Source organism: Anopheles bellator, chromosome 1, assembly GCF_943735745.2.
Source record: "Anopheles bellator chromosome 1, idAnoBellAS_SP24_06.2, whole genome shotgun sequence".
NCBI classification, from domain to species: Eukaryota; Metazoa; Arthropoda; class Insecta; order Diptera; family Culicidae; genus Anopheles; species Anopheles bellator.
Window position 1 is genome coordinate 23,669,120 of NC_071285.1, and position 25,628 is coordinate 23,694,747.

Consider the following 25,628-nt stretch of genomic DNA (forward strand, 5'->3'; position numbering starts at 1 on the left):
TCCTGTGGCCTTGGCATTCTATTTTTGAAACGAGTTTCAACGAGTTCACATTTAATACAGCATCACCGCCAAGGTAATGGTCAGAAGGATTCGCCAACTCGCCTGTCAGAACGCGTGAGACATGTGTGTGGGACCAGGAAGATATTTAAAACAAGAGCATGCGACTCCACGAGTGATCCGATCTGCCCTTCACTTATCCAACGTAATCATACGGTCACGGAAACGGCCCGTTGAAGACTGGTTATAAACCCGGTTGTAGCAGTGGATCGTTGAGGGCACTACTAAGTAACAAAACCGTTTCTGATGCACCGCGAATCATAATGCACCGCCAGTGCCCTCTAGTTTCGCAACTCGAGAGACCTCTCTAATTTATGTAATTCACTTAACATGCATGATTAGCATCCCTATCGCCGGTGTCGGGCCATAGGGCCTCTCCACGCTCGAGCGCTACCTAATTGCGGGGATCTGCTTCGTCTCCAAACGCGGCTTAACGCGGTTTACCCGAAAAGCCTTGGCTGGTGGTGAGCATCACTCTGCGCTCGACGCCTGACAGATCGGTATCAGAAAAGCGCAGGCTGAAACACTCGGTCTCAAGAGTGGTGTGCATTTGCACTCGAAATCAGCTTCTGTCGGGTGTCGGGCTCAAGTGGTCCCGGCACGATCACTATATCAAGAGCCCAGACTTTTTGCCGTGCCTGCGCCATCGTCAACACGGTCAACAATATACCTTGATACCTTGATTAATCGTCTCAATAAGAGCGCCCGGCAGTGGCGGCCCCAGGATGCCCCGGTCGCTTCGGGGAAGCTGATTAACCTCCCGGCAGGGATCCTTTCACTTTCGAATGGGACTCTACCTTGTGTAACCGGCTTGCTTGCGTGAAGTGAAGCTGACCGATGTGTGGCTAGCGAATTTCGCCGACACGGTGGCATTGCTACACTTCCGGGCCAGAAATGTCAAGGTCTTAGCGCCACGCCACTGGTTATCCCTCTGTTGCAGCCCGAGGTGTGTTTCGGCTCTAAAACACTATAATCGATCGATAATCACCATCAATAACACCAGGGAACCGGAGGCTCAACCCAATCAAACCCTCCAGAGGCGTTTGGGGCTAACCGATTGGGCGTCACGAATTGGGCTTCGCGATGATACGTAATTTTTTCGTATGCTAACTGAAGCGGAGAATGCACTTTTCGTTGATTACCCAACCAGCCGCCGCCGGCGAAAGGTGGCCGCTGCCAGTTCGGTTGCAAAATCCAACCATAAGTTTCCCGGTCGCCACCTGGAAACGTAGCCAAAAAGCGTTGTGACCAGCCTGGATAAAGTATCTCTCTCCGCATGGTGCCCTCTTAGTGGACTGGCTAATTGGCGGTACTTTCGTTGAGATGTTTCTTTTTGGTCGCATAGTCCTCATGCGACATGCGCCGCCCATTCATTGCCCAATTTTGGCCCCCAACACGCAGACGATACCGTTGTTTTATTAACAAAACAGTAATCAATTACGTTGAGTTGTTGAGCTTCACAACTCCTAAAAGGCACTCGCTTGTCTGCTGCCCTTCTAGTAAATTCGGTTTTCTATTGAAAGCACGGCCCAACATTTTGTCGAAAGTGAATTCTAGCGCACGGTAACTGACAGCCTTCAAACGGGTTGTGAAATTTTCCTACAAACTCCCACTAATTCCGCGCCGCACTGTGCCGAATTAAATACATTTCTATTAGTCAGGCCATTTCCACGCTTCGGTTCCGTTTCGCTGTCACACGAGCGATCGCGCAATTCGCCGTTTCACGGACGGATTCGAGCATTTAATTTGGAAAGCCGCGGATTTTCCACGGCGATGCTGTCGATAGCGGCTCGATGGGAGTTCCCGCACCGATTGCGCCGTTGTTTGGGTTAACATGCTTTGTGACAACTATATTTTCCCTCATTGATTCAATTGTGCATGAAATGGAGTGAACGAGACCTTTCGCCTTCGTATCTGTGACGTCTGGATTTACTTTTGAATGGATGGAGACACATTGAAATTAATTTCCTACGATTTTTGTAAAATCTATCCAAAATTATAGTAAAAAACAGGTTCCTTATATCTTCAACCAAATACATCATTGGACCTGCCTAGCTCAATAGCTGCAAGGCTTTCTGCCGTTTTACGTCCGTCACATACCATCGTCCAGACTTCTTCTTACTAATAATGAGAAAGAAACTGGAAGAAAATCTCTACTTCTGGTTCCTGTAAACCCTTCGCTCGAGATGGGCATCCGTTGGCGATCGGACGGAGATTCAAAGATTCCAGTTTGAAACAAGTTTCACAAGAACGTGTACAATGAATTGGTTCCAGAACAGGAGTATGAGTATGGGGCCAGGACTCGTTTTGCTTCATAGCGCTGAGATGTTACTTGGCACACCATTGTCCTTGGCAGAATTGAAAGGGATCAGGTAAGACGTGCATGAACTGTTGGAATAAGGAAATGGGAATTTCAACTGGTATATCGATTATTATGAGAAAATCAATATATGGACTCTCTATATTGATTGGACATTTGTACTCGATTTAAAATTAGTAAACAATAAGAAAAAATCCTTTCTTTCTTTAATAACAAGTAACATTTTTGTAAATGACAAATACACGTAGACACGTCGGAGAAATTAATTGTACGATTCAGTTAATGAAACACCCCGGGGCACAATAATTTGCACAAACTGATTAGTGTGACACCGAACACATGCGGCAGATCGTGTTTATCAAGTTTCCACAACGCTTCCGAAACACTGTCAACGCTGAGCGGCCAACTTCAAAGCTTAACCACGATAAGAAGCCCAATTAAGCCGTAATCACGAGCATGATTAAATCACCTACCTAATAAGGATCATCCCTTATCCGGCGGCCTCTGTTTCAAACTCAATGCAAATTCCGTCTGCATTATCCTTTCAGTTGACACACGCGCGGTACATGTATCCCGTGCAATGGAAATCAATGGCGCTGAGATAGCAGAAGCGTAATTAAAGCCAAACATAAATTAGTTCAGTTTAATTAATTCAACGGAATCCAATCTGCCCGACCCGAGACAGCGCATTAGGGTGAACCGTTCCAGCCGTTCCTAGTTGGTAGCAGAAAACGAAAGTGACAAAAACCGAATGCGCCAGCCGGGAGAATGGAAATGTAAAATTCCTGGGCCTGCAAATCGATGTTGTCCTTCCGTTTTTTTGTTTTTGCTCCCAAGGGACCCGCTGTCGGCAGCATAAGTCGGCAGTTGTTCATTTGGAATGCAATATTAGTGGGCCGGCTAACAGAGCACCTCGTTAGCCAATCAAAGTCTCCCCGCGGAATCGATCGGGAATCAATGCCACCATTCGGATTGTTTGTCCGTTTGGCTTCTCAGGCTGAAGCGTTGTACGTTTTTTTATATGCTTTTTCGTTGCTTAAGGATCCGCTGCCTAAGTAAAGAAATCGTTGACGGTAGTAGATTTGTTCTGGTCCTGCTCCTCCGCTTCGCGTCAATCAATTACCGTAATTTTTAGCTTCACCGGGCGTCGACGGCAATCGCTAATTTGTTGGAAGAAATTAATGAGCCACTTGAGTTTCCAAAATGCAATTATTTTCCTTCCAACAACGTCTGACGGGGGTGAGTCTGCCAATCCGCCAATCGGTGGCTGTGCTAATTCTAATGCAATGGAAGTGTCTTTTTTTATTAAAACGGACTAGCGGTCTTTTCAGGGATTAAGTTTATATGTGGTATTTCCCATTTTTCGGGAAAGTTTTGTAATGCGAATAATACGTTGAACGAAGAAAATAAAACAAACAAATTGGAAGAATATCACTTTTGCTTCTTGCAAGAAAACGTAGCATTCAGTTGTATCATACTTTATATAATTTGTATATTAGGTAGGGTAGACAGAAGAGTTGAACATAAAAAATGTATTCTTTTGCCTACTGCATAGTTTTGAAATTCGCCTGCCGATAGCCACAGTCGATATGCCTAGGCCGTCCGATCGTTTCAGTTGGTCAAGAGATAACCTATTGTCCACCGCGTCCAAGTTAATTATCTCATATTTAGCGGAAAGTACTAACTGCATGTGCCACCAACGAAAGTTCATTTCGAAGTGCTCAGAACCAATTTAGGAACACGAAACAATAAAAAATTATTGCTTTTTAAGTACACTGAGTAAAATATTGTATTTTTTATTTCAAACCACAGCCATCGGCAGCGCGGACCGAGCTGGCACTATAAAGGCAAAACCCAAGTTGCGTTCTCCACTCGAAGGCGTAAAGATGAAAGTGTGCACAGTGTTAGCTCTGGTGTTCGTGGCACTCTCGGCAGGGTCTGCAGACAAACCTGGCTTCCTGTTCGATCGGCGCAAGCCAGAATCCAAAGGAGTACGCAGAATCGTCGGTGGAACTAATGCGAACATTGTTAACTACCCGTACCAGCTTTCGCTAATGCGGGATGGAAGACACTTTTGCGGATCGTCGATCATTGCCACACGATGGGCACTATCTGCTGCCCACTGCACCTGGCCGATACCACCTCCGGGTGCCGTGCGCCTTCTAGGAGGAACATCAGACAACACGCAAGGCGGTGTGACGTTCGACGTGGATCAAATTGTAAACCATCCAAATTACGAGGAACAAACGATACGGAATGATGTGTCTGTGCTGCACACCACTTCAGCCATGATCGGACGTAACGTAGCTCCGATTCCACTAGATTCTACTGGTGCATTCCACAAACCAGGAACTAGGGCAGTTCTTAGCGGCTGGGGATTAACGGTGAGAATGTGCGTTACTGCAACGAGTTCATTAAATTTTATTTTGTTTTCTTTTGTAGGAAAATTTGGTTACCACAAATATTCTCCAAAGTGTCGAGATTCCTATCATTTCGACCATAGCTTGTAAACTGTCGTTGTGGCAGGAAAATGCGAATATTTACCCAGAGTACGTTTTTCGCCCAACGGCAGAAGTGGAGCAATTTTTATTAAAATGAGCATTTTTGATTTTTTTTGTAGTATGCTGTGTGCCGGTGAGTTAGGACGTGCCCCATGTAGCGCCGATAGTGGCGGTCCTTTGGTAATTGATGGCAAGCAAGTTGGAATAGTATCGTGGGGATCCCTGAAGTGTTTGGGAGAACTACCCGATGTTTTCGCACGTATTGGTTACCCGACTATCCGCAGCTTTATTACAAACATTACAGGAGTGTAAAATAGCAGTTCAAGGAATATCAGTTGCTTAATAAATATGCTGGTGAAGGAAAGAACCAATAGTTTGCTCTGTGGAAGACGGTTATGGGGATTCCTCTACAAACCAACAAACAAAAGTTTAGTTGCGTAATGTGCATATCAAAATGCCCACATATGTACATTTCATTTAGTAGGTGCTTTTCCAAACCAGAAATGCAATATTAAGCCCTGGCCTTCGATATCTCTACTGCTGCGCTCAGTATTAAGCTTTCAAATAAAACGACAGGCCCTAGTATATTGACTCGACCTGAATCTACATTTGTGGAGGACGCATTCAGCTTCGACCAAAATGTTGTAAACCACGTGGAATTGTCTACCAATCGGACCAAACGGACGAAGCCTTTTCTGCTTCAACCTATTAGAAGACTTATTCTTGGGGTAATTTTAAATAAGACAATCACCAGACAGATTTTATTCGGGGACACTCGACTCCCGTCTGTGCATTTAAAATATCGTTACGATGATCGCGAACTAACCGAAAACCGCTACGTTCGTTTGTGACATAACATTGACTTCGACATGTTTCCTCCAAAGCACACAAACAAACCCCGTTTGCATAAAGCTCCCGCGCCCCGGCTGAAGGTATAATTATATGAGCAACCAGTGCGTTAAGCGGCAATTTCGATGCGTCGAAAGGTACCAGTCTCCCGAAAGTCTGAAGTCATTATTTGAGTTGTCGTTTACCGTTAAATCTCCAAAACAACTCTATCCCGAAACCCACTTACCCCGTGCGCCGTGCCTCGTAAGAGGGTTAATAACTTAGGATAGATCTATTTAGTTCGGCGCTTGAGAGCTGCCACACATGGTCGTTAGGCTGACGAATGGTCGGATGGGTTCACGAACAAAAACAGATTATTGTATGCTCATGCTCAGGAAAAAAGGGAATGATATTTAGATCGTAGCTGCATGCACCGACATAGCAATTCATTTTATTCTACTGTCAACTCGAAGTAATTTCAAAACTTTTACTAATGAGCAGTAAACTGCCTGCGTGCAGGTAACTGAACTCGCCGCTCGCCGCCGCTTACTATCGAAACAAATGTAAACTATCCACATAAAACTTTCAAATAGGTTAACAACATCCCGCACGTAGCGATTGCCCGGGACTCATTGGTAGGGCCCTAGGCGGATTTTTTTGTGTGCACCAGATTTACATGCCCACTTGAATGCTTCTGCTGAAAGCAGAAACAAGCGTACGCATATCACGCATTTGTTTCACTAATCATAAATCAACATTTTTTATGTACCGCAAGTGTTGTTTGCTGTGGTGCCGTTCCGTTTTTGTCTCTGGTTCAACGATCGACACGTGAGTATCATCGATCCAACCAACCGCTCCGACACGAGCCGCGACGATTTCCATGCTGAAACGGAACATCCACGCCGGGGGACAGGGAAGAGCTAATCGCGTTTTATTCGTACGCTCATGTGCGCTCATGTGAGAGATTTCAATCGCATTTACGCTTTGAGTAATGCTCCTCTAGTTTTAGGTCCACCGACCGACCAGCGCTGCTGCTGCCGTAACCGGCACTGGCTCGCGGTTCGTTAGTTTCGTCGAATATTGAGTAATATGTTTGATTAGCTCTTTTCCCGCCCGCCCCTGTTGCTGTAAAGTTACTATTTTCGTTTTTGTTGCTGTTGCTGTTCGAGAGAAGCTAAAGCCCGTGCCCGTGGTCGGGTTAATGTGCGTTTTGCATGCAACATGGATACATCACGGCGCGTGGTTTTGTTTTTAGCCCATTTTTTGTTTTTGTTTTACTGTCACTCTTCCTAGTCCGATTCACATTTCTCGTCATATTGCGTCAGCTGACAATACATTTGATTCCGATTATATAAACACGTGACACATTGGCTCAATGGAGTTTTGCTGACATAATTTCGAATTCATTCATGCGCGAGTTCTTTTTCTATAATAAAATAATGCGACAGAAAACTAGGGCAACTGTATCAATTGTTTAAAAAACACTAAATTGTAAATTATCTCCTGTGCATGAATTCAATGCAATCTCCTATGCATAGATGATTTAATTAGATTAGAGTACGAGATTAGAGCCCGAGCAGGAGCCATCGAATGCGATCAGCCGGAATCAGGCCCTGATTTATCCAGTAAGTCCTTTATCCTAGTAGTAGTTTATCCTTCCGTTGCAAGTTTTCAACGTAATTCATCAAGGAAGCCGCGGAGGGACAACACTGGTCCACTCAAGCTTCGCAAGTCCTTGGTTATTCTCATAACTAGTTTCGACTATCTGTAGCCCGTAGAAACTATTTAATTCGTACTACATCCCTAACACATCCAGCGCATGCGTTTAACTATTAACCAGCTTATAATTGAGTTTAATGGGGTTTCGCGATCGCTAAGGACATTGCATTTATCGGCGCTCTATGGAATAACATGCCGAATTCGAATTCTGCCAAAGCATACCGTCGATCTTTTAGGCATATTCGCTGGGGCTTATGTAAAGTCAACAGAGTCCTAATGATCTTCACGGATGCACTAAGCATAGTTGGAGGTCCAGTTCGCGCTTAATGAAGTTGCGCTTCAGTACTTTTAGAAAATTCAATTTGAATGCCAAATAACAAATAAATCTTTAACTATTATTATTAATTCAATTAACATTGCCTCAAGTATTAAATTTGGGTTTCTTACAGTAATGTATAAACGCCAACAAAAAGCACGTTAATTACAACGTTAAGAGGATACTAGATATTAAGAAAGAACAACATGCATGACGTGCGCAACGACTAGAACGTCGAGCCGAGTATGTGGCCAAGGCACCCGCACCACACGCGCCCTCGATACTCGTATGCTGTCGCAGAGACACAATTCGTCGCTGGACAATTAGCCGGCGATGTTCCCATTTCCAAGAGAATTTCCGACACTGATCACCTCTACTGTCACCCCTAGAGCCCAGGGGAGGCAGAGTTGCAAAAGCCAAGGCCCAGCAGCGGGCCACCGGAGTTGCGTCGTCGTTGGTCGCTCGGTGCGTTGCAATTCATGCTCCACCGGGCGCCGGTAAGGGCGGTACGAGCTGGCAACGTCCCCCCAAACATCTACGAGGGGCCAGCAGAAGACCGAGCAGTACCAAGAAGTGCGTCGAAAGATGCGGTGTCTGTCGCTCGCGCGAGATTCCAGTCGAATGAACCGAAGGAATGTTAGCAAAAGTATTGATAAAACAAACAGACGCCATGTTCGCGCCTCCATGCTTGACACCCTTTTGCTTAGCGGCTGGCCAGCCAGTCAGCCGGCTAATTCAATTGTTCATTTCCGTCCAATTACTATCGTTGTTGGTTCGCTGCCTATTGACACGATCGCTACGAGGGACAGTGCATACCTGCCACTGCGCTGCACGACGTAATTTACACCGTCATCAACATCATTAGCATCGGAGTCGTAGAAGCATAGCATCCGCCCGCACCCACGGTGGTGGAAGAACCTGCCCTGTCTCGGCCTTTGAACTTCCTTCCAGCGGCGATTTCTTTCGGTGCGCTCCCGGAAAACGGAAAACACACCAAGACGCTGCACTCGGAGGCCCTATCGACACCCTTGAGCAGGAAATTGAGTGGAAAATTTAATGACGGATGAATTTTTCTCGCGCCAGGCGCGTAGGCGGTGACTCCTGGCAGAAGGCCCGGAGTCGTTAACGCAACGCATTTCGCTGGCGTTTTTCGGTTTGGATTAATTGATGGATCGATGGGATGGAACTGACAGTGCTATTCGGCACCGTACCGAAAAGGTCTGCCGATGATCCGATGCCTTCCGGGAAACGTTCCTAGCGCATTCTTAAAACACCTCCGAAATGTAAAATCCGCTAATCCGGATCCCGGACCTCCGCCTGGCGAGCGTGATTGATGATCCCACTGGGGCGCGTTCCGCGAGAATCCTTCCATCCGCTAGGAACCCTGCAGAAAGCTTTCCGAACAGGCCTGCTTCAAGCCCCCCACCACCTTCACGGGTTCTTCACCGTTTTTTGGCAAAAGTTTAACAATTAAGATGTTAAATAGTAACAAATTTGTAACCTCTTTCCAACGGTTGGACGTACCCTTCCCTAAGACGCTGGCCAGCTACAAATGTAGCACTTGTTAATTCGAATCGAACACAAATATTACCGATATTTTCGATGGGTTATTCTGCTCGGCAGTGTTCGGCACATTTGCACTGTTCCGAGGAATGTAGATATTGATGTAACTCTTTTAAGAAATAAATGGATTCTGATTCAATGTGAATGTGGAGGTATGTAAAACTATCTTCAGAACCAATTCAAATAAAACATTTTCCAAAACTTTGGTGCAAAGTTAACAAAAAGAAATGATGAATATAAAAAGGCACTTGAAGGGAATTCACATGATTGCCTTCACATGATAAAAAAAACGAATATACTAGGAAAACTAACATTGTTCTAATGGGTTTTAGACTACATGTGCTTTTAATTTAGTTATAACTTTAATTTAATTCACTAAACTATATTAACTTATTACACTGCATTGCACTTACACTGCATCAAACATGCCTATTTATTATTTATTTTAGACACTGGGAAAACAACACGGTACATTGAATTTGAGGAAGGATTGGAAGTGCATTTAGAATGTGCAAATTAGAGAAACATCAAAGCAAATGTATCACATTGCAACCAAAAACAAACTGACCAACTCCAATCTGAAGAACGGTACCACCAAAGTAGAGAGGTATTAAAATAAAGACACATTTATGACCTACCATTAAGATAGGAACAGTAATCTAAACTAATTTGACCACAAAAAAAAATTAATTACCTAAACAAATTAATAAAGCAGTAACAGTAACATGAATGGAGCTGTTACTAAAAGACATAGAATCAAGAACATCACGACACTGATCTAGGTACATACTAAAGTCAAGAAGTGACGAAAAATTGTTATATCTACGACAAAGAGCTAGTAATGGGTCATTATATCTGGTTGAGGACGAACACGCGGCAACTTTATGTTCCTGGTTTATAAGTTTGCAAAATCAATTTAAACCTTCTGTAAATGTCCAGCCTTGAGCAAAGCCTGCAAAGGTTTGAATCTTATGACAATGACCTCATCGAAGTATTTCAGCGTTGCGTTGAGCAGGGCTGATGTGTGTTTACATTCGATTGGTTTCGTTCAGTTTTGCAGTTCGCAATTTCACGTTGATAAGGAACGCCACAAACACCTCTAAAATCCACATAATTGCTCCGATTAATGTTAAACACCTGGGTGGGCAAATTCCTGCTCCGCGTCTACGTGTTTTTCAATTAATCGCTCTGCGTCTACGAAATTACAATAGAACCGCTGCCAGGAGCCGTTGGCCGCGATTACGATTTGCATGCTGCTTCGGTGATCCTTATCAGATAAAGGGACCCCAGCCAGGAAGGCCGCGTGGCGCGCCGGGTGCCCTAATAAGACCTACAGGCCTATTAAACCAATTATGCACTCGCAGCCGGTTATGCACCGGCCCGGTACGCAGTTGCGCAACCCCATACGCCGTCGTCTTCCCGTCATCGTCGCCGTCGTCGGGGTTCGAGTTTTTCGCGCCACTTTCATTCTCCCGATTTCCTTTTACTTTTTCCAGTGCGCTCGAAACCATCTCGGAAACCGGTGGCGTGGCCAAGCTGCTGAGGGCCCTACGGAGACTTGCGGAGGATATGAGTTTGCATGTCCGCCCGATAAGCACCCGTTCGCGGGGGGACCCGTTGTTGGTTCCGTGTCTGGGTTGTGGCGCCCTTAACTCCCTCCCGAAACAGGCTCCTTCCCAAGTGTTATGAAGACATAGCCAACACGACCACTGAAGGAAGCGAACCGCCCTATCCGTGGCACGGATAGGACGTGCCAATGTCTTCAGGAAGTGATTAGTCCACAGCCGGCGCAACTCGGTGCGAGTCGGTGCACCCCGGAGCACCCCGGGACTTTAAGTTGTCGGTGGGCCCACGAGTTGCCCGAGTCTTGTGGTTGTTGCGGTTTTTTTTCACAGCCTTCACTCAAGCGTAGAAAATTCAATAGAGCCTTAAGAATTAAAACCGCATCATACAAAGTAGGTGGTTGGCAGACCACAAATCAACAGCCCAAAACTGGAACACGCCACTCTCAACAACGTGGAACTCTGGTTGCTGAACTGACGCTTTTTCTAAAGCGATGCATTAATTGTTTTTGTGGTCAAACTGTAACATTGTAGATATCGCTTATGTCAATAAGTAGTTAGGCTAATGTTGTGATATTAACGTTGGATAAAACTGTTCTTTTTTTAAAGTTTGGAGTTCATTTGGAGTGTTCCAATTTTATCCTTCAAAGTGTTCAGTTAATGAAGTCATTGAATAACGCGGTCCAAATTAATGCCAATACTTGAACATCGTCAATCTAAGCCAGTGTTTCGTCTACAGTGTGTTAATTATCGTTAAAAATCTTTTCCTTACGATTCGATTTTTCAAACATAACTTTTTATGGTAGACATCAGAAACTTTACCCAGAAATAGCTCTACTCACCCAAACTCAATCCGTAGCATGATGACTGATTCGTTTCCATTAAAAACAAATGGAAAAATGGGAAATCTGCACTAATTCGTCACTCGGGCCGTACCCAATCTAATCGAAAATGGAGTTTTCTGCACCACCCTCGAGCCAACTTCATCATTTGTAGGGTGCGCAAGATTGATTACCACAAAGAAGCTGACGTTTTCTTCTGCGGCAAATGGACGGGTATCACTCCGAGTATCCTTCAGCATACGCATTCTCTCTGGCAGCAATGGTCCAGCAGAACACCGTCCGATAGCCGGCAACTCGCGAGAAAAAGCAAACTTCAATCTCCGGTTTAATTACTTTCCTTGGTAAGGTGCCACCGCGTTTGTGTGTGGAGACTCCTTGGCCGAGAGCTCATTACAAAAGTCCCATGCTCGGCCGTGGTGCGAAAACGAAGCACAACGCAAACCAATAACAGCGCAACGCCAGTGGCCGCGCACGCAGATTACGTGTGTTGCTGTTTGTTGCCTAATTTCTTAATTTTTCCTCCCTTTAGCCGGACTCCTTTTTCGCTCCGGTTTTCCGGTGAAAGTATCATAATTCGATTATCGGCCAGCCCGCCAGCCATCCAGCCAAGCCAAACAACAACGGGGCAAACAAGTAAACACATTGCACATTCATGCCGTTCCTCCGTGTCGCATAAATGGTTGGCCACTGGTTGCCAAACTCGGCCCGAAACCGAAAACAAAAAAACAGGGAAAACACCACCACCCCAAGTCCTCATCAGCGTCCGCAGTGTCCCAGCACAGCACAGATTGATGAAGTAAATTACGCGAAGGTTGCCACCGGACGTTTGGCGGATAATCCAATTTTTCCGAGTTGCCACTTTGCTGTAACTTTGTGTAACTTTGCCCCTTCCAATGCCCCATCATTCCCTTCGCTTCGGTAAGGGTTCGTCGGTCACCCAAAAGACCGGCCAACTTTCGGCCAGTATTCCGTGTTCCGTAAAAATGTCGCATTAGGAAAGCTTACGCCGGACACGGCCGCGCCCGCTCGCTTATCGTTCCCGATTTTCATCAGCCACCAACTCGCGGGAAAAGTCATTTCATTATTCCGCGACCATTCCGGTTCCGCCACGGCCCAACAAATGTTGGTTGCGGTTTTCGGTTTAAATTTAAACAAGTTCATTTTTCATCGCTTCACTTCCGGCCCAGAGCCGCCCGCCATTTAATGCAGGCCGGTTTTGGGGGGCCCGGCCACCGGTCCAGCTCAGCCCAGCATCCACTTTCGTTTTCCTTCCGTTACAACAAATGCCTGTTGCTGGCGGGGGGGAGTGGGCCAGCGTATTGCACAATCGCACGCAGCTTGGCGAGGAGGAGGAAACATAAGAAAAATAGTCCTGTGCGAGACGAAGCTTCGGGTGCTTGGCGCGTGTTGGCAGTTTATCTTGACAACAGCAACTCACTCGAGGCGAGGGCCCCCCTAATGCTGTAAGGGCAATCGTTCATTGTCGAAAAGCAGTCGGTTTCCGAAGCTGGTCCGTTCAGCCCTACAGGCTGCAGCGTTTCAAATCAACCGATTTGGGGCACCGAGCGTCTGGTTTCGGCGATCTCAATCGGGTCTGTTACATCTGTAAAATGTATGCAGCATGAGCGAACGAATTTTGGGAACGTTTTTAACCTGGATTGGTTCACTTTCCACGCCATGGATTCATGTGACATGCAAGCATACAATGGGTGACCCTCGTTGATAAAGTAGTCGATAACGACTCGTCGTTGCTACGCAGCTGGCCATACGTTCGATTCCCAAAACCGGCATGACAGGGAGGGGTTTGGGAGCTCCGCCAACATTCAATTATACAAAGTTGTTTACTAAGTTTTGCTGGTCGATACCAGAGGGCGCTGCTTCGAGCCAAATATGTTTTTTTTAAAAGGGGTTTTTCTGAATTTAAACGTTGTCGTACTAATCAAAACAAGAGGCTAAAGAGTGGTGTGAACCTGGTTCTTCGGCTCCGAATTGAGTTCGTATCTAGAAATCGCCCTAAAAGGAATATCGTATCGTTCGTATCCAGAAATCGCATCAGTTTTGCGCGATGCGAATGAAATTTTGTTAACGAATTACTTGCAAACTGATAAAATGATAAACTTTGATTATTGCTGCTACTGAAAGTGAAAACTCGCGAAAAATGTCCCAGTTTGAAGAAGAAAAACATCCTCATTCATCATTGTAATGAACCCAGAGGATTTTAAAAATGGTAAAAATTCTTGAATTAAAGTTCGAATTGTAAGATTATCCACCGTATTTACCAGATTTGGCCTCTGGCAACTTTCATCTGTTTTTATACTCAAAGAATATCATGCGTGAAAAGCCAATCAATCACCAATCACATTTTTGGCAAAAACAAAACACCCCAATCAAATTAAAGCTGATTTTTTGGGTGAAAATTTAACATGGTTACTACAAAATATTGCACACAAAAATGTGAGCCATAATTGGAGAAAGAAAATGCATTTTCTTGTGTATATTAGCTGTTTGTTGCTCTATCTGGGTTCTTCGTTCACCTTCCTCTGATGGTATGATTATATGCTTAAACATTATTTGAAATATGCTGTTTCCCTGTTGTCTGAATTCATTGGCGTGACCCCAATTAATCGAACTCCATCTAATCGACCTTCTGACGAAACTGAGCATTGCACCCATTTACCGGCGGCTTCGTTAAACAATAGTTGAACGGCCAAAGATAGAAATCATCAATCAAACAACACTCATGGGCATGGGTTCCATTTTAAATCCCTTCGTTTTATTTTTCCTTCAACCAGATTTCATTTCAGGGCGTGTCACTTTAATGCTGGCCAGCAGGTTTCGATAATATTCTCATTTATGTTCAGTTCGGGGGGTTTTCGGTTTAGCCGTTTTCTTCGGCGGCTTATGTGGGGCAGCTAAACGGAGCTATTTAGCAATCGGTGGGTCCAGCCACCCAGTCAACCCTCATAAACAATCCTTTCTTTCCGACGGCCTCACGGCCATACGATCACAAACGATCGTGACCGGGCCGGGTGATTGTACTTTCGGCGCGTGATAGCACCAGGGGCCATGTTGTTAGTAAATAAAAGACCCAGCTCTGAGATCTGATACGTGCGTTGCAATGCGTTGACCGTTTTTTGCTATGTCTACCAGCTTAGCTTGCATGCCAGCCCTGACGTCGCACGAGATTCGCCAATTAGATCCGGATCAGGACCGGAGGACAAACGGTTCGCGACGATCAGTTGGCACCATCAATTCCACCTCTACTAAAAGTTCTTCCGTTCGGTGCTGCCGTGGACTGGCGCCACATGTTGACCAGCCGTACCCGAGGACCCCTTAGCGTTCTTTCACGCAATACTGAGCGCCACGGCCCGGGACTTTTACTTTCCACCGCCACACCAACACGCAGGGTACCGCCCCGACGGCTTAACGACGTAACACCTCCGGATGTTTCCTGCGGCCAGCGAATGGAATAGATCGACAGCCCGAGCCATGGGTTCGCCGATGGGTGTGCACTCCGGTCTCCGGTTAATGGTCATCGACCGACCGGTGGGGTCTGTCCCGTGACCAGTTGGCTCATTAGCATGGCGAGAATGCTTCTGAAACCTTACCGTTCAAGCACCGAAGTACGATGAGGGAACCAATTTTGATCGGTCGCTGCATTTAAGTTGGCCCATATGGGAGCTTTCCGCGGCCACCGCCATGACTCAGTCAACCGAAAGGATGACCAAAGCGAAGGCCGTTCGAGATTGGAACCTCCCCCCGGGGGCTCTAGGCCCTCGGGTGAGGTGCGATGGAAAGCATAAAGCTACGCCAAAACCCGCACCGTGGTTTGTAAAGCCTTGCCGACGTTCACACGCCACGCCATGATGGTGAGCTGGTTACACTTTATTGGCAGCCAAGTTGTGGGTTTTTCAAATAGGCCTGAAAGGAACGGCCTCAATTTTTGTTAGGTGTCAATTTGTCCCGCCAGTGTGTGTGCGCGTGTGTGTTGCGTTGATGCGTTTTTCATGTGTCCCGGCCTGGCGCAGATGATTGACAGCCCGCCAGCCGGCTCGAGCCATTTTGGCCGGGTGAAATTAACTTTGATTGATATCTACACCTCACGAGTTCCGAGTTGGTCAAGCTGTTTGCTTTTCACAACCTGATTGAAAATGCGCCGGCGGAATCCGACAATGAACTTTTGCCTCCTCCTTTGACGGGCTCCTTAAATTAACCAGTCACCAGGTTGTCCGCTTATCAGTGGGACCCCATTTGTTACCACTCATACTCTCATTCAAGCAGGAACAAATGGCGAGGGAGAGAAAATGGGCTCAAAAGTGCAAATAACACCATTGCATTGTGAGCTCGTGTCTTTGGGGCGCACTACAACTTTCGATTACCAGGGTCTTAGGGCTAGAATAGGGCTGTTCAACTTACCTCCGCCAGTGAGCCGGTTGTGATAAATAACGACAGCAGGGTCGTTATTCCTAAACTACTCCACTTCATCGCATCGGTAGCCCCTTCGGCAGGCCCGCCGCCTGGTGGCCAACCAACAGCAGTAGCAGCAGCAGCAGCCGGGCAGTCAGGTCAGGTGTCTGGCAGTCTGTGGAAAAAGGATCCGGAATTGGGTTTTTTCCCCACATTAGTAAACTAATCAATAACTCGGGGCCACTCTCGGTGGCAACATGACGCCGCCATCGCTCTCACGATGGGTGACGAACGGCTGATCTTTAAAGGTTTTCAATTTTAAACACCTCCATCACGAACACCTCAGCCTCAGAACGCGAACCCCCCTAATGGACCTGGCATTTAATAGTCCATTTTTCAACATTCGCAATGGGTCCGCGCTTAAGACGGGACACCCTCATCCAGGTGTTAATATCGTCACCTCGAGCGGCGAATGCAAACGACACACCGTGCTACGCACTTTCAGGATGCGTGCCACGAGCGCGGTTGCGTAAAACGCACATTACCACGCGTCGCGACGCGCACACGTGACCTTTAACTCAATCAGCGCCGGCGAAGGCGCCGGCGTTTTCGTGCGATGTTTTCATTTCCACACCGACCGACGGGTAATTACGGCGAACGTAACGAACCCGAAAAAGCCCAAGAGAAAGGTACCGTACCGGGCCGAGAAAAGAACTAATTTGTCTAAGGTCAGGTCCTTTGCGCGTTTTTTTGCGTCCGCGTCTCGGAGCCAAAAACCTCCACCGCACAGCGATTGTTGGTGGTGCAATATTTTCCGTTCGAGTGTCCCCATTTGAATTTGGACGGTGCGCGAGCGTGATTTATTTAGGTTTCCAATGACACATAGTAGAGGAGACACAGAAAATTACAGTTTTCTGCCCGAAACTTTCACGTCAGAAAATGTCTTCAATTTAACTATCGCGACGCTCGTTATGGTGGGCCAAAATGCAGAGCTGTCCATTGAGGTGCCACCATTCGCTTTCCGTTTGAATGATTAATTTCCATTGCGGTCCGCACGTGGCCTCTATGGTCTTCTAGGCGGCCCCTAGCTGGTCGTTAATTGGATTACGCTTTTATTTGATCTGTGGTGTGAAATAGGAATAATGAAGGGACTGGTTACTTTCGGCGACAATGGAGAAACCTATACGGCTTACAAGCCCGGTCCACAAGCATACGCGAGCCCATTTGTCACCACTTCCGCTCGTGCCAAGCAGTCACTACGGGAAGAAATTAGCCATTCGCTCACAGCCACTTTCGCGCAATTGTGGCTCCGCAGACTTTACATTTCCAGTATCACACGCAATGACTACGGAGCCGATCGGCCCCATACTGTGGCCACGACAGACAGACGACTCCTTCCCATTCACTTTCATCGCACACCGGTGAAATGAGTGATCAAAGACAACTGTCACGGGGAGATACAGACAAAAAGAGCGCCCGTGAAGGATGGCGAACGCGTGACACGGTGAAAAGGAAATCCACCGGGGGTAGCGGCCGTTGCAAAACGTGTGCAACGCCAACCGCTGCTCACACTGTGACACTGTAACTCTCAACAGTAGCGACCGTCGCCGGGGTGCCGGGCATCCGGTCCGGTTGCCGGCTACAAAGTCCGCAGAGCACACGGAAAATCGAAACCTCACCCGATTATTGGCTCATAGTGCACCATAACGATCGGTCCATGTGAGGGAATCGGCAATTTCACCGTCCATTGCTCCGTGTGGCCCGTGTATAACATTGTCAGCCAGTTGGACACTTTTTGCCAACCGCAGTCCGATGGAATCTAGCAATTTAAGGCCACTAAGGTTCAGTATTTCCCGTGGCCTCATGATTTATGGTTTTATTTTCGAACACGCTCGGGTGGCCTGTGTTTTTGTAGCCGGATAGCCGCCATTGCAGTAAGTAACTCGTGCAAATCTTGCGACAACATTTACCTGGCCAAAATTAACCGATGACGTTTTCGTACGCACAAGATTTAGCACGGGAAGCAGAATATTTGCAGAGTTGCAACTAAGGACACACTGTAATTAGTTGTGCTTCTTGCCAGTCATATGTAGTCGTGTAATTGCTCCAATGATGAGCATAAAAACCATTGTACGATAATAGCGTAACGAACCCGGACTGCGTCTCATACTTTTGACATGAAACTTTGATCATTCGCCGATTAGGTCAAAAGTTTTGTATACTTAAAAGTTGCTGGATTTATGTTGGCAAAACTAAACTAAGGACTGGTTTTTTTTTATTAAAAGGGAGGATCCTAAAGGTCCAACAAACTTTCAAAACGACGTTAATGTTAATGTCAAGTTAAGAAAAAGTTGATGGTGTGGTCAATGTCAGCAGACTTTGGCTAAATGGGTGAACATATTCAATAACTCGACCCTAGTATGTGGCGTGTAACAATGCGCGTGAAAACACCAACACGGAAAGTACCTTTTGCGTGAGTACCATAGATATTTATTTATGCCTATGTCAAGTATGAAATATTTTTATTATTATCCATTTATGATACTTTTCTATGCAACTAATGGTTAGTTTTGCTACGCTGCTAAAATCCCAGAATAATGTTGAAACTATATTTTACGACAAATCAAGTTATGTCATTCGAAACGCTTTTATCATACCACACTTTTTGTGCCACAAATTACACAACTGCAATCCTACAAGGAAGTGGAATAAGAAAACTTTGCCCCGTTTTGTTCCAGCGCTCATCTGCCGTTGAAAATGATTCGATCACTTCCCACACTGATCTTAAACAGAAATCGCTTTTTAATGCCACAGCATGACAGACCCTGTTGAATCGGGTTGTGCGTTTCGTAATCTTGGCGGCAGCCAAAATTCGCGCAATTTGCATATTTTTTTCTGCGTCTTCCGTTCATATCCGACCTGTTTGGGTGATATTTATGTTTTTTTTTCTCTCTAAATTGCAAGCCTTCCTTTCGAACAGCTACTTTTGTCACTTCATCGGACAAAACCCTTTCGAATGCATTTGTGTTTTGTCGTGCGTCCAATCCTTCCGCTGCGCCAGATGGCCCAGTTTCTTCCTGATGCTAATGACGCATCGTCAAATCGCGCAGAATAATAAATTAGATACGCTTGCCCGCCTTGGGGCATTTGAAATTAGATTCTGTTTCATTGCCTGGCCGCTCAACTTTTTCCTCATATCCACTACCGTCTCTAAATTTTGGAGCTTCCAAAACGTTAACCGAAACAAACACGGCGACACCGGCAGAAGACCTGCGCGTCAAAAACCGGCGTGCAAAACAAAAGACTTCGCTTCCCGATTAGGCGACGAACCTCCGGGCAAATGCCGGGTGGCGCCTACGGGCAGCCCCTAAACACTCGACGAAGCTGCGAAGCTTTCTATCTCGCTTGCACCTGGCGGTTGCGATCGACACCGTTTAGTGGACCGTGTCGAGAGGTTTCGAATCGGACGAGTCGTTGACTCAAAACGAGCGATTTATTCACAACACAAAAAAGTGTTATTGGTCCTATTATAAAATTGAGTTTCCCCTTGAACCACACACGCGTCGTGGTGCAAAAACTGTACTCTTTCTGTGTAAACGCGGCGTGTGCTAGTAAACGAGGGTTAAGTTCGAAGCCGGGTCACACACTACCAGCGGTCCGGCAGCGCAGTTCGTGTCGATTTCTATAACCCACTCTACAAAGCCATTGACACCAATCGATGGGGGTTCTTCCACGCACCCACACGGTTAGTCATTTTCCTGTCGGTTATGATACGCCACCGAAACGAAAGAAGCATTTTTGGCAAAGGCCAGTTTCCAAAGTGGACCAGTTTCACATGGCGTGGAGTTACTCAATAAGATGTGGGTCCGCTTGACGCTTATTTACATTTTTACTTTCGTTCCACCGAATTCAAGTGACCGTATCCGGGGCGACCCCCAGGACTCGGGTTCGAGTGCGAAATGCACTTTTACTTTCGGATACCGATACGACCCGACCACGTTAATGAATGCTTGAAAGGCACGTTCACTAGCAGCATGAGTGAGCCGAGAATGTCGATCAACAATAAATTAAAACAACGGAACAACAAAACAAAATTTAAATTCAAAGCTCGATGATTTTCGCGCGATCGATTGTAACAAGGACGCATCAGAACACAAGTAGAGCTTGTAGCTGGCAGAATCTTGATGAACAAAAACTAAATCCAGGAAACCACTGAATGCTATGCTTTTTGAATTTTATTACTCTCTCTCTCTCCTAGTCCCCAAAGCTTTGAGATGTCTTTCACAAGGCAGCGTTGTATCGGGGGTAATCCGATACTATCGCAGCGTGGGTCTTTTGCGCCCCTTTGATACAGTGGCCGCCGTAGAAGGAGCAGTAAGAAAGTAAGTCAGAGAACAGCAATGGGCAGTGGCCGGCCGGATTAAAACTGGTTCCCTCTAGCATCGGCGTTGACCGATGGGCGTGTGAATGGGCCACATGCTTTATGCAATCAAATCACTTAAACCATATTAATATCGGTCTGTCGATAGAGACTCCAGCGTTCGGCCGCTCAAACTCAAATCCAAGCCACGCACAGGCGTGCGAAGTCGAGAAGTGCTGTAAAAGCTAGTCACGGACACGGTTATTTTAACCATTCAAACTGAAAGCACAAAGCCAAGTTCCCGAAAGTTATTACGAAAAATATGCAATGCTGCCCGACGGTCGCGACCGGCACCAGCAATCGCAACGCAGAATGGATTCATAAAATGCTCACGTTACTACTTACTGGCCGGTGCCAGTGAGCACGGAATGTTAAATTAACCAAAGAGAACGGTGGCCCGAAACGTGATTATTGTAACCTTTGTGATTGAGCCCGACGATCGGTCGCGACGGTTTAAATCAGGGCTTCTCAGGCTCAAGACCTCAGAAACCGTATCGCGAACCATCGGAAACCTTCGATGCACTTGACGAACGATGAATTAATCTAATAACACGCCACCGGGACAACCTGTCACAACGTTTCATTTTTTGAAAAAACCCCGACCAGAAGTGTCCAGTGGCCAATGGCGGAGTTCAGGAAAATGGATCGGACCAGTTCCTGCTGCATAAGGGCTAGTTTGGCTTCGAGCACCAACTGTCCAGTGACTGGCTCAGCCACCGTAACCGCGAACGCGTCTGATTGTCGATCAGGAAATGGTTATTCAATATGCACCGCTCGGGTCTGGTCCATTCAGCTCGCAAAAGAGGCAAAATTTCACTCACAATCGTGCGCCATCTGTAACAATCCTGGACAGCCTGGGTTATGGGTGCTTTGCAGGGCTTGTCGCAAAATTGGAAACGTTATCTAAATCGCAGTCATCCTTCCCGTAAGCATCGGACGTAATTTCAGAAATCCAACAGAGATCGATCGAAACTTTGGATTGCCTTTGCAGTTCGATACACAGTGGCACAAAAAATGATTCAATTAACCCCAACGATGATCTATTTTCCCTGGATCATTGCGTGCATCGGAGAAAAACTTACGTGCCCCAGTGCAGCACGGCGTGATCTCCGTTCACTTGCAGCTCGAAACCCGCCGACCTTCGGCTGACTCTTTTATGCTTCGAAACCTCCTTTCGATACACCGCACGCGATTTCTTTCTTTCACTCACTCGGTAAAGAAATCCTTTCACTCAGGATGCGCTCGACCCTAGGATGTCAAAAGCAAAGCGAAAACTATGATCAATCAATTGCTCCACCAAAACTTTGAAATCGATGCCACTTTTCCGGCAACACTTAGCGCACTATGCACTTAGCTACACTTTTGCGTTTTTTTTACTAGCCGGCCATCTGCGAATGGACCGTGCGAAACATTCAAACGTGATGATCACCGGAACCCGATTTCGACTAGGCCCCCGATCGGGCGGAAAGCATTGCACAAAACACACACTCTCGTTTCGTTTGCGTTTTCGGTTTGATCATTTGAGGAGACTGGTCAATTTCGATCGATGCGTGGACGATGACCGATGGCCTAAACAGAAAATATTGCCAATCGTCACATCACAACGGTTGTGGATGATCACACGGTCTTATGGCCAAATTACGCCACGCAAAACCATCCGGACCAGTTAGGATCGGTGACGATCGCCGGATCTTCGGCGGAGCTACTATCGACGCTCCGTACCATGTAAAACACGTCCGTATGCCACTGTTCGTCAAGTGCAACTAACCGCGATCGGTCCACGAACGGGCGCTACTAAGCCTGGCACCGGCCGCCGACTCAGGTGGGTCCAGCAGCAACAGCCTTGCGGCTCTCGACCGGTCGCTCTGCCGGGCACCACTGGCCTGCGATCGCGTGCGATGAAATCGACGGTGCTTTTTTGTCACAAGCTTCGCGGGTTTCCTTCGCACGCTTTGAATCACCTTCCCCATCAAACACCGCCCAGCAAAAGCATGGAGAGCGCGACAGAAAAGTATTGCTTTCCTCGATCGGTTCTGGAGTAAAATCGGATTTATTTAACCAATTTAACCAAAGCCTGCCGGCATATGCGTTTCTCTTTGTGCCATTGGCTAACTCTTCCAAAATTCTAAACTTATGAAGAAAAACATACCAAACGAAACGTTAATAGTTGAGGAAACGAAGGTCACAAGGCGAAGAAAACTTACCGCTCCTGGTTGAAGGATTTCTAATAAGACACGAAAACATATCAAACCCTGCACGTGGGGTGATGCGTGTGGTTTAGTGTTTTTTCTAACATAATACACAAGGGACCGATTAAAAACATCGAATCTAGACCAACGGCCGAAGCACACCCAACAGGCTTTCGTGGCAATTCCAAAGCTCAGCGAAAGCTCCATTCCATCGCCGGCTTCAGCAATGGTTGCTGCGTTCTGTCGTCTACATACCGTAATATTTTGTCCCCTTTGAATGCCCTGCACCTTAAGTGTGCAACATTTGCTTCAGAACACCCCCGTTCTGGCCGAAGGTAAGGCTAAGGCGGTCAACTAGCACCAGTAACCCACTGAGCTAAAGTTCAATGTCGACTATGGCCCAATGCTTTGGGGAAACACAGCTATCGCTTCAGTGCACATGTCGAACAAACTGCTAGGGTGCCCAGAAACTATGTCCTGAGGCACAATGAAAGCTTGCTTTTCAAGAAATATGATTCTTGGTGCTATTAAATTCAGTGTACGAACCCTCACTAGTCAAACGATAGGCAAGTAATTAAAAAACATAAAAGATCTGTGGTTTTATTGCTTGTCAAATATGTTTTACTTACGCTGGGTAGCGCTTCTGCGAAAATTCAAAGTTACTGCAGATAACTCGCTAACATAACTTCCAGTCCAACAAACGTGTACATGTATATATTTCCTTTTATCTTTTTCTTCTTATCCCGGTACAACCGCCAAAATGAATTGACCTGCTACAGAGACAATATTAAACTTCTGTTGTTTCTTTCACAGCTTCAGGTAATTGTGAGTTCAATGAGCAAAAGGCACTCTATGGCAAATTGTTCATTCAATATGAATTTAAAGAATACTGATAGAAAATTGGTAACATAGCACAGCTAGAAGTGGCCAATGTCCGCTTAATTATATGAATGTTATTCAATGAAGCGTAGCACTAGTGAAGATCAATTTTCATTTAGAATTAAGTAACCATCTAAGTGTACTATCGCGCTGGTGTGGTGGTGGTGCGCTCGGCTGTCCAGGTGTTCTCATCGAATCCTGTTGTATTGCAAATGAATAAACTCCAGTTTGCCTCAGCTGATAGTAGGGCAAGTGCAGCGGTTCGCCGTTACGAGAATAAACCTGATAGGGTGGAGGATTCCTTGGTTGTGTTGCCAACGCTGTCGAACTACTCGTCCCTAAAGCGAAGGTTCCCATGGAAGAAGTTTCTGGATTTGTTATGGTCCCAACTGAACACGGACCAGCGTTAACTGCCATTTGCGATGATACTACCGGAACAGCGTACAATCTGGCTGGATCACTACTTAGTGAAACATTGTTTGGCATCAATGTCCGCTGATTATTAATACCGAAACAAATGCTTTCTCTTCGAGGTGTCTGTACCGATGGACCCCGACAATTGTCAGCTTCATTATTCGAAACAGCGAAATTTCCCTCAACTGGTAACGGCTTTCGGATCATCAAATCATTTCGTATGGCTGCAAATTCAACATTTTCTTGGGGAGCATCAAATAGATCCTTGCACACACGTATGACACCATACATGCTGTGTCGACGATGCGTTATGCCGACCGCTGGAGACTTTGTTACAGAGCTTTGTGACTCTACCATTACAGCACCACAATCTCCTTCATCCAAGGAAGCAGCACAAGGACCCCTCACTACGTTCTGCTCCCGTGTGTTGTCGATAGAATGTGCAGAAAGGGATTCGGATGACGTCATATCTTTAGCAACAGACGAAAAATTCTCAACCGACGGCGACGAAGCAAAACATTCTTTGGCACTAGAAGATAACGTTTGTTTTGCAGCGCCTGCACCGTTTATCGTGTTCATATTCTTATCAACTTTGTTATGTTGTGTTGGGATCCGGTCAGTGCCAACTACTCGAACTATTTTGAGTTTTGGAATAACTTTCGATGAATCTTTTTGTGGCCCAGGTTCTAAACTTTGCACACAGAAAGATTCGAAGTTTTTACTAGTCTGTCTCGGTTCTTGTGGAATACTGGAATCGTTGTTTGCAACGGTTTCTCCTGTATCTCTAGGGAATGTTTCCCTTGTGCCCTCATTTACCCTTGCTGATGGATAATCGTGTTCAGTTGCTTTCAGTTGTGTTCCAGAACTTCTCTCAGCCACCGTCTTTTTTCGCGCTTTGGCGACCTTTGTTCTGTTTTCCGATTCATCGGAGCCGAAAACGTGCTTCCTCTTTCTGTTCGATTTCGATTTCTTCCTAAACACTGCTTGTTTCTTGGCCACAATGAATGCCGTTTGATTGCCTAGTGCAATTCGAATTCCTTGTTTTGGTGATTGCTTCGATCCCAGTAACTCACTAGTTGGTTGCTTCGTTTTTGAAGAAATGTTCGAGTGATCAGTGTTATCATACTGTGCCAAGCTCTTCGAAGTTGCTGGAGATTCTTGCATGTTGCAGGCATGGTCTGCGATGGGTGATATGTCTCTCACGGATGTAGCAATATCAACACAGCCAGCGTTTGTAGGAGTGCTTGAAGTACCATGTTTCTTTACACTGTTGCAACTCAACAACGCATAGTTCTTGAGAACACGAGATTTATCCTGAAGATATTTATTGTTTCTTCTGCTAAAATCATAAGTGTCACCCAAACATTTCGCACATATGCTTGTTGTGCACTTATCAATGGGAGTAACCTAGGGAAGATACAAGAGGGACGCATAATTTGCAGGTTAATACTTTCAACATAAAATGCTATTGATAAAAGACTACGTGAATACTTTACATTTATGTTGAACACATCTCTAATGATCGTGCTCAGATTGTTGACCGTAAACACATCGATGAGGGTAAGATCATTGCTGGTGCCCAAACACAGCCGACAGCATGTCTCGAAAAGA

General features: G+C 46.1%; 2 protein-coding genes across 2 annotated transcripts; one reads left to right on the forward strand and one right to left on the reverse strand.

Moving 5' to 3' along the window:
• Positions 1–4,233: 4,233 nt before the first annotated feature.
• Positions 4,234–5,392, forward strand: LOC131211259 (trypsin 3A1-like). Its single transcript, XM_058204668.1, has 3 exons — positions 4,234–4,761; positions 4,820–4,926; positions 4,998–5,392. Exons 1-3 carry the CDS (start codon positions 4,264–4,266, stop codon positions 5,188–5,190), a joined length of 798 nt encoding a protein of 265 aa, XP_058060651.1. The 5' UTR covers positions 4,234–4,263; the 3' UTR covers positions 5,191–5,392.
• An 18,539-nt stretch (positions 5,393–23,931) lies between these two features.
• LOC131215258 (uncharacterized) lies at positions 23,932–25,613 on the reverse strand. Its single transcript, XM_058209645.1, has 3 exons — positions 25,514–25,613; positions 24,049–25,424; positions 23,932–23,941 (listed from the first exon to the last, which is right to left on the reverse strand). Exons 2-3 carry the CDS (start codon positions 25,179–25,181, stop codon positions 23,932–23,934), a joined length of 1,143 nt encoding a protein of 380 aa, XP_058065628.1. The 5' UTR covers positions 25,182–25,424; positions 25,514–25,613.
• Positions 25,614–25,628: the final 15 nt, after the last annotated feature.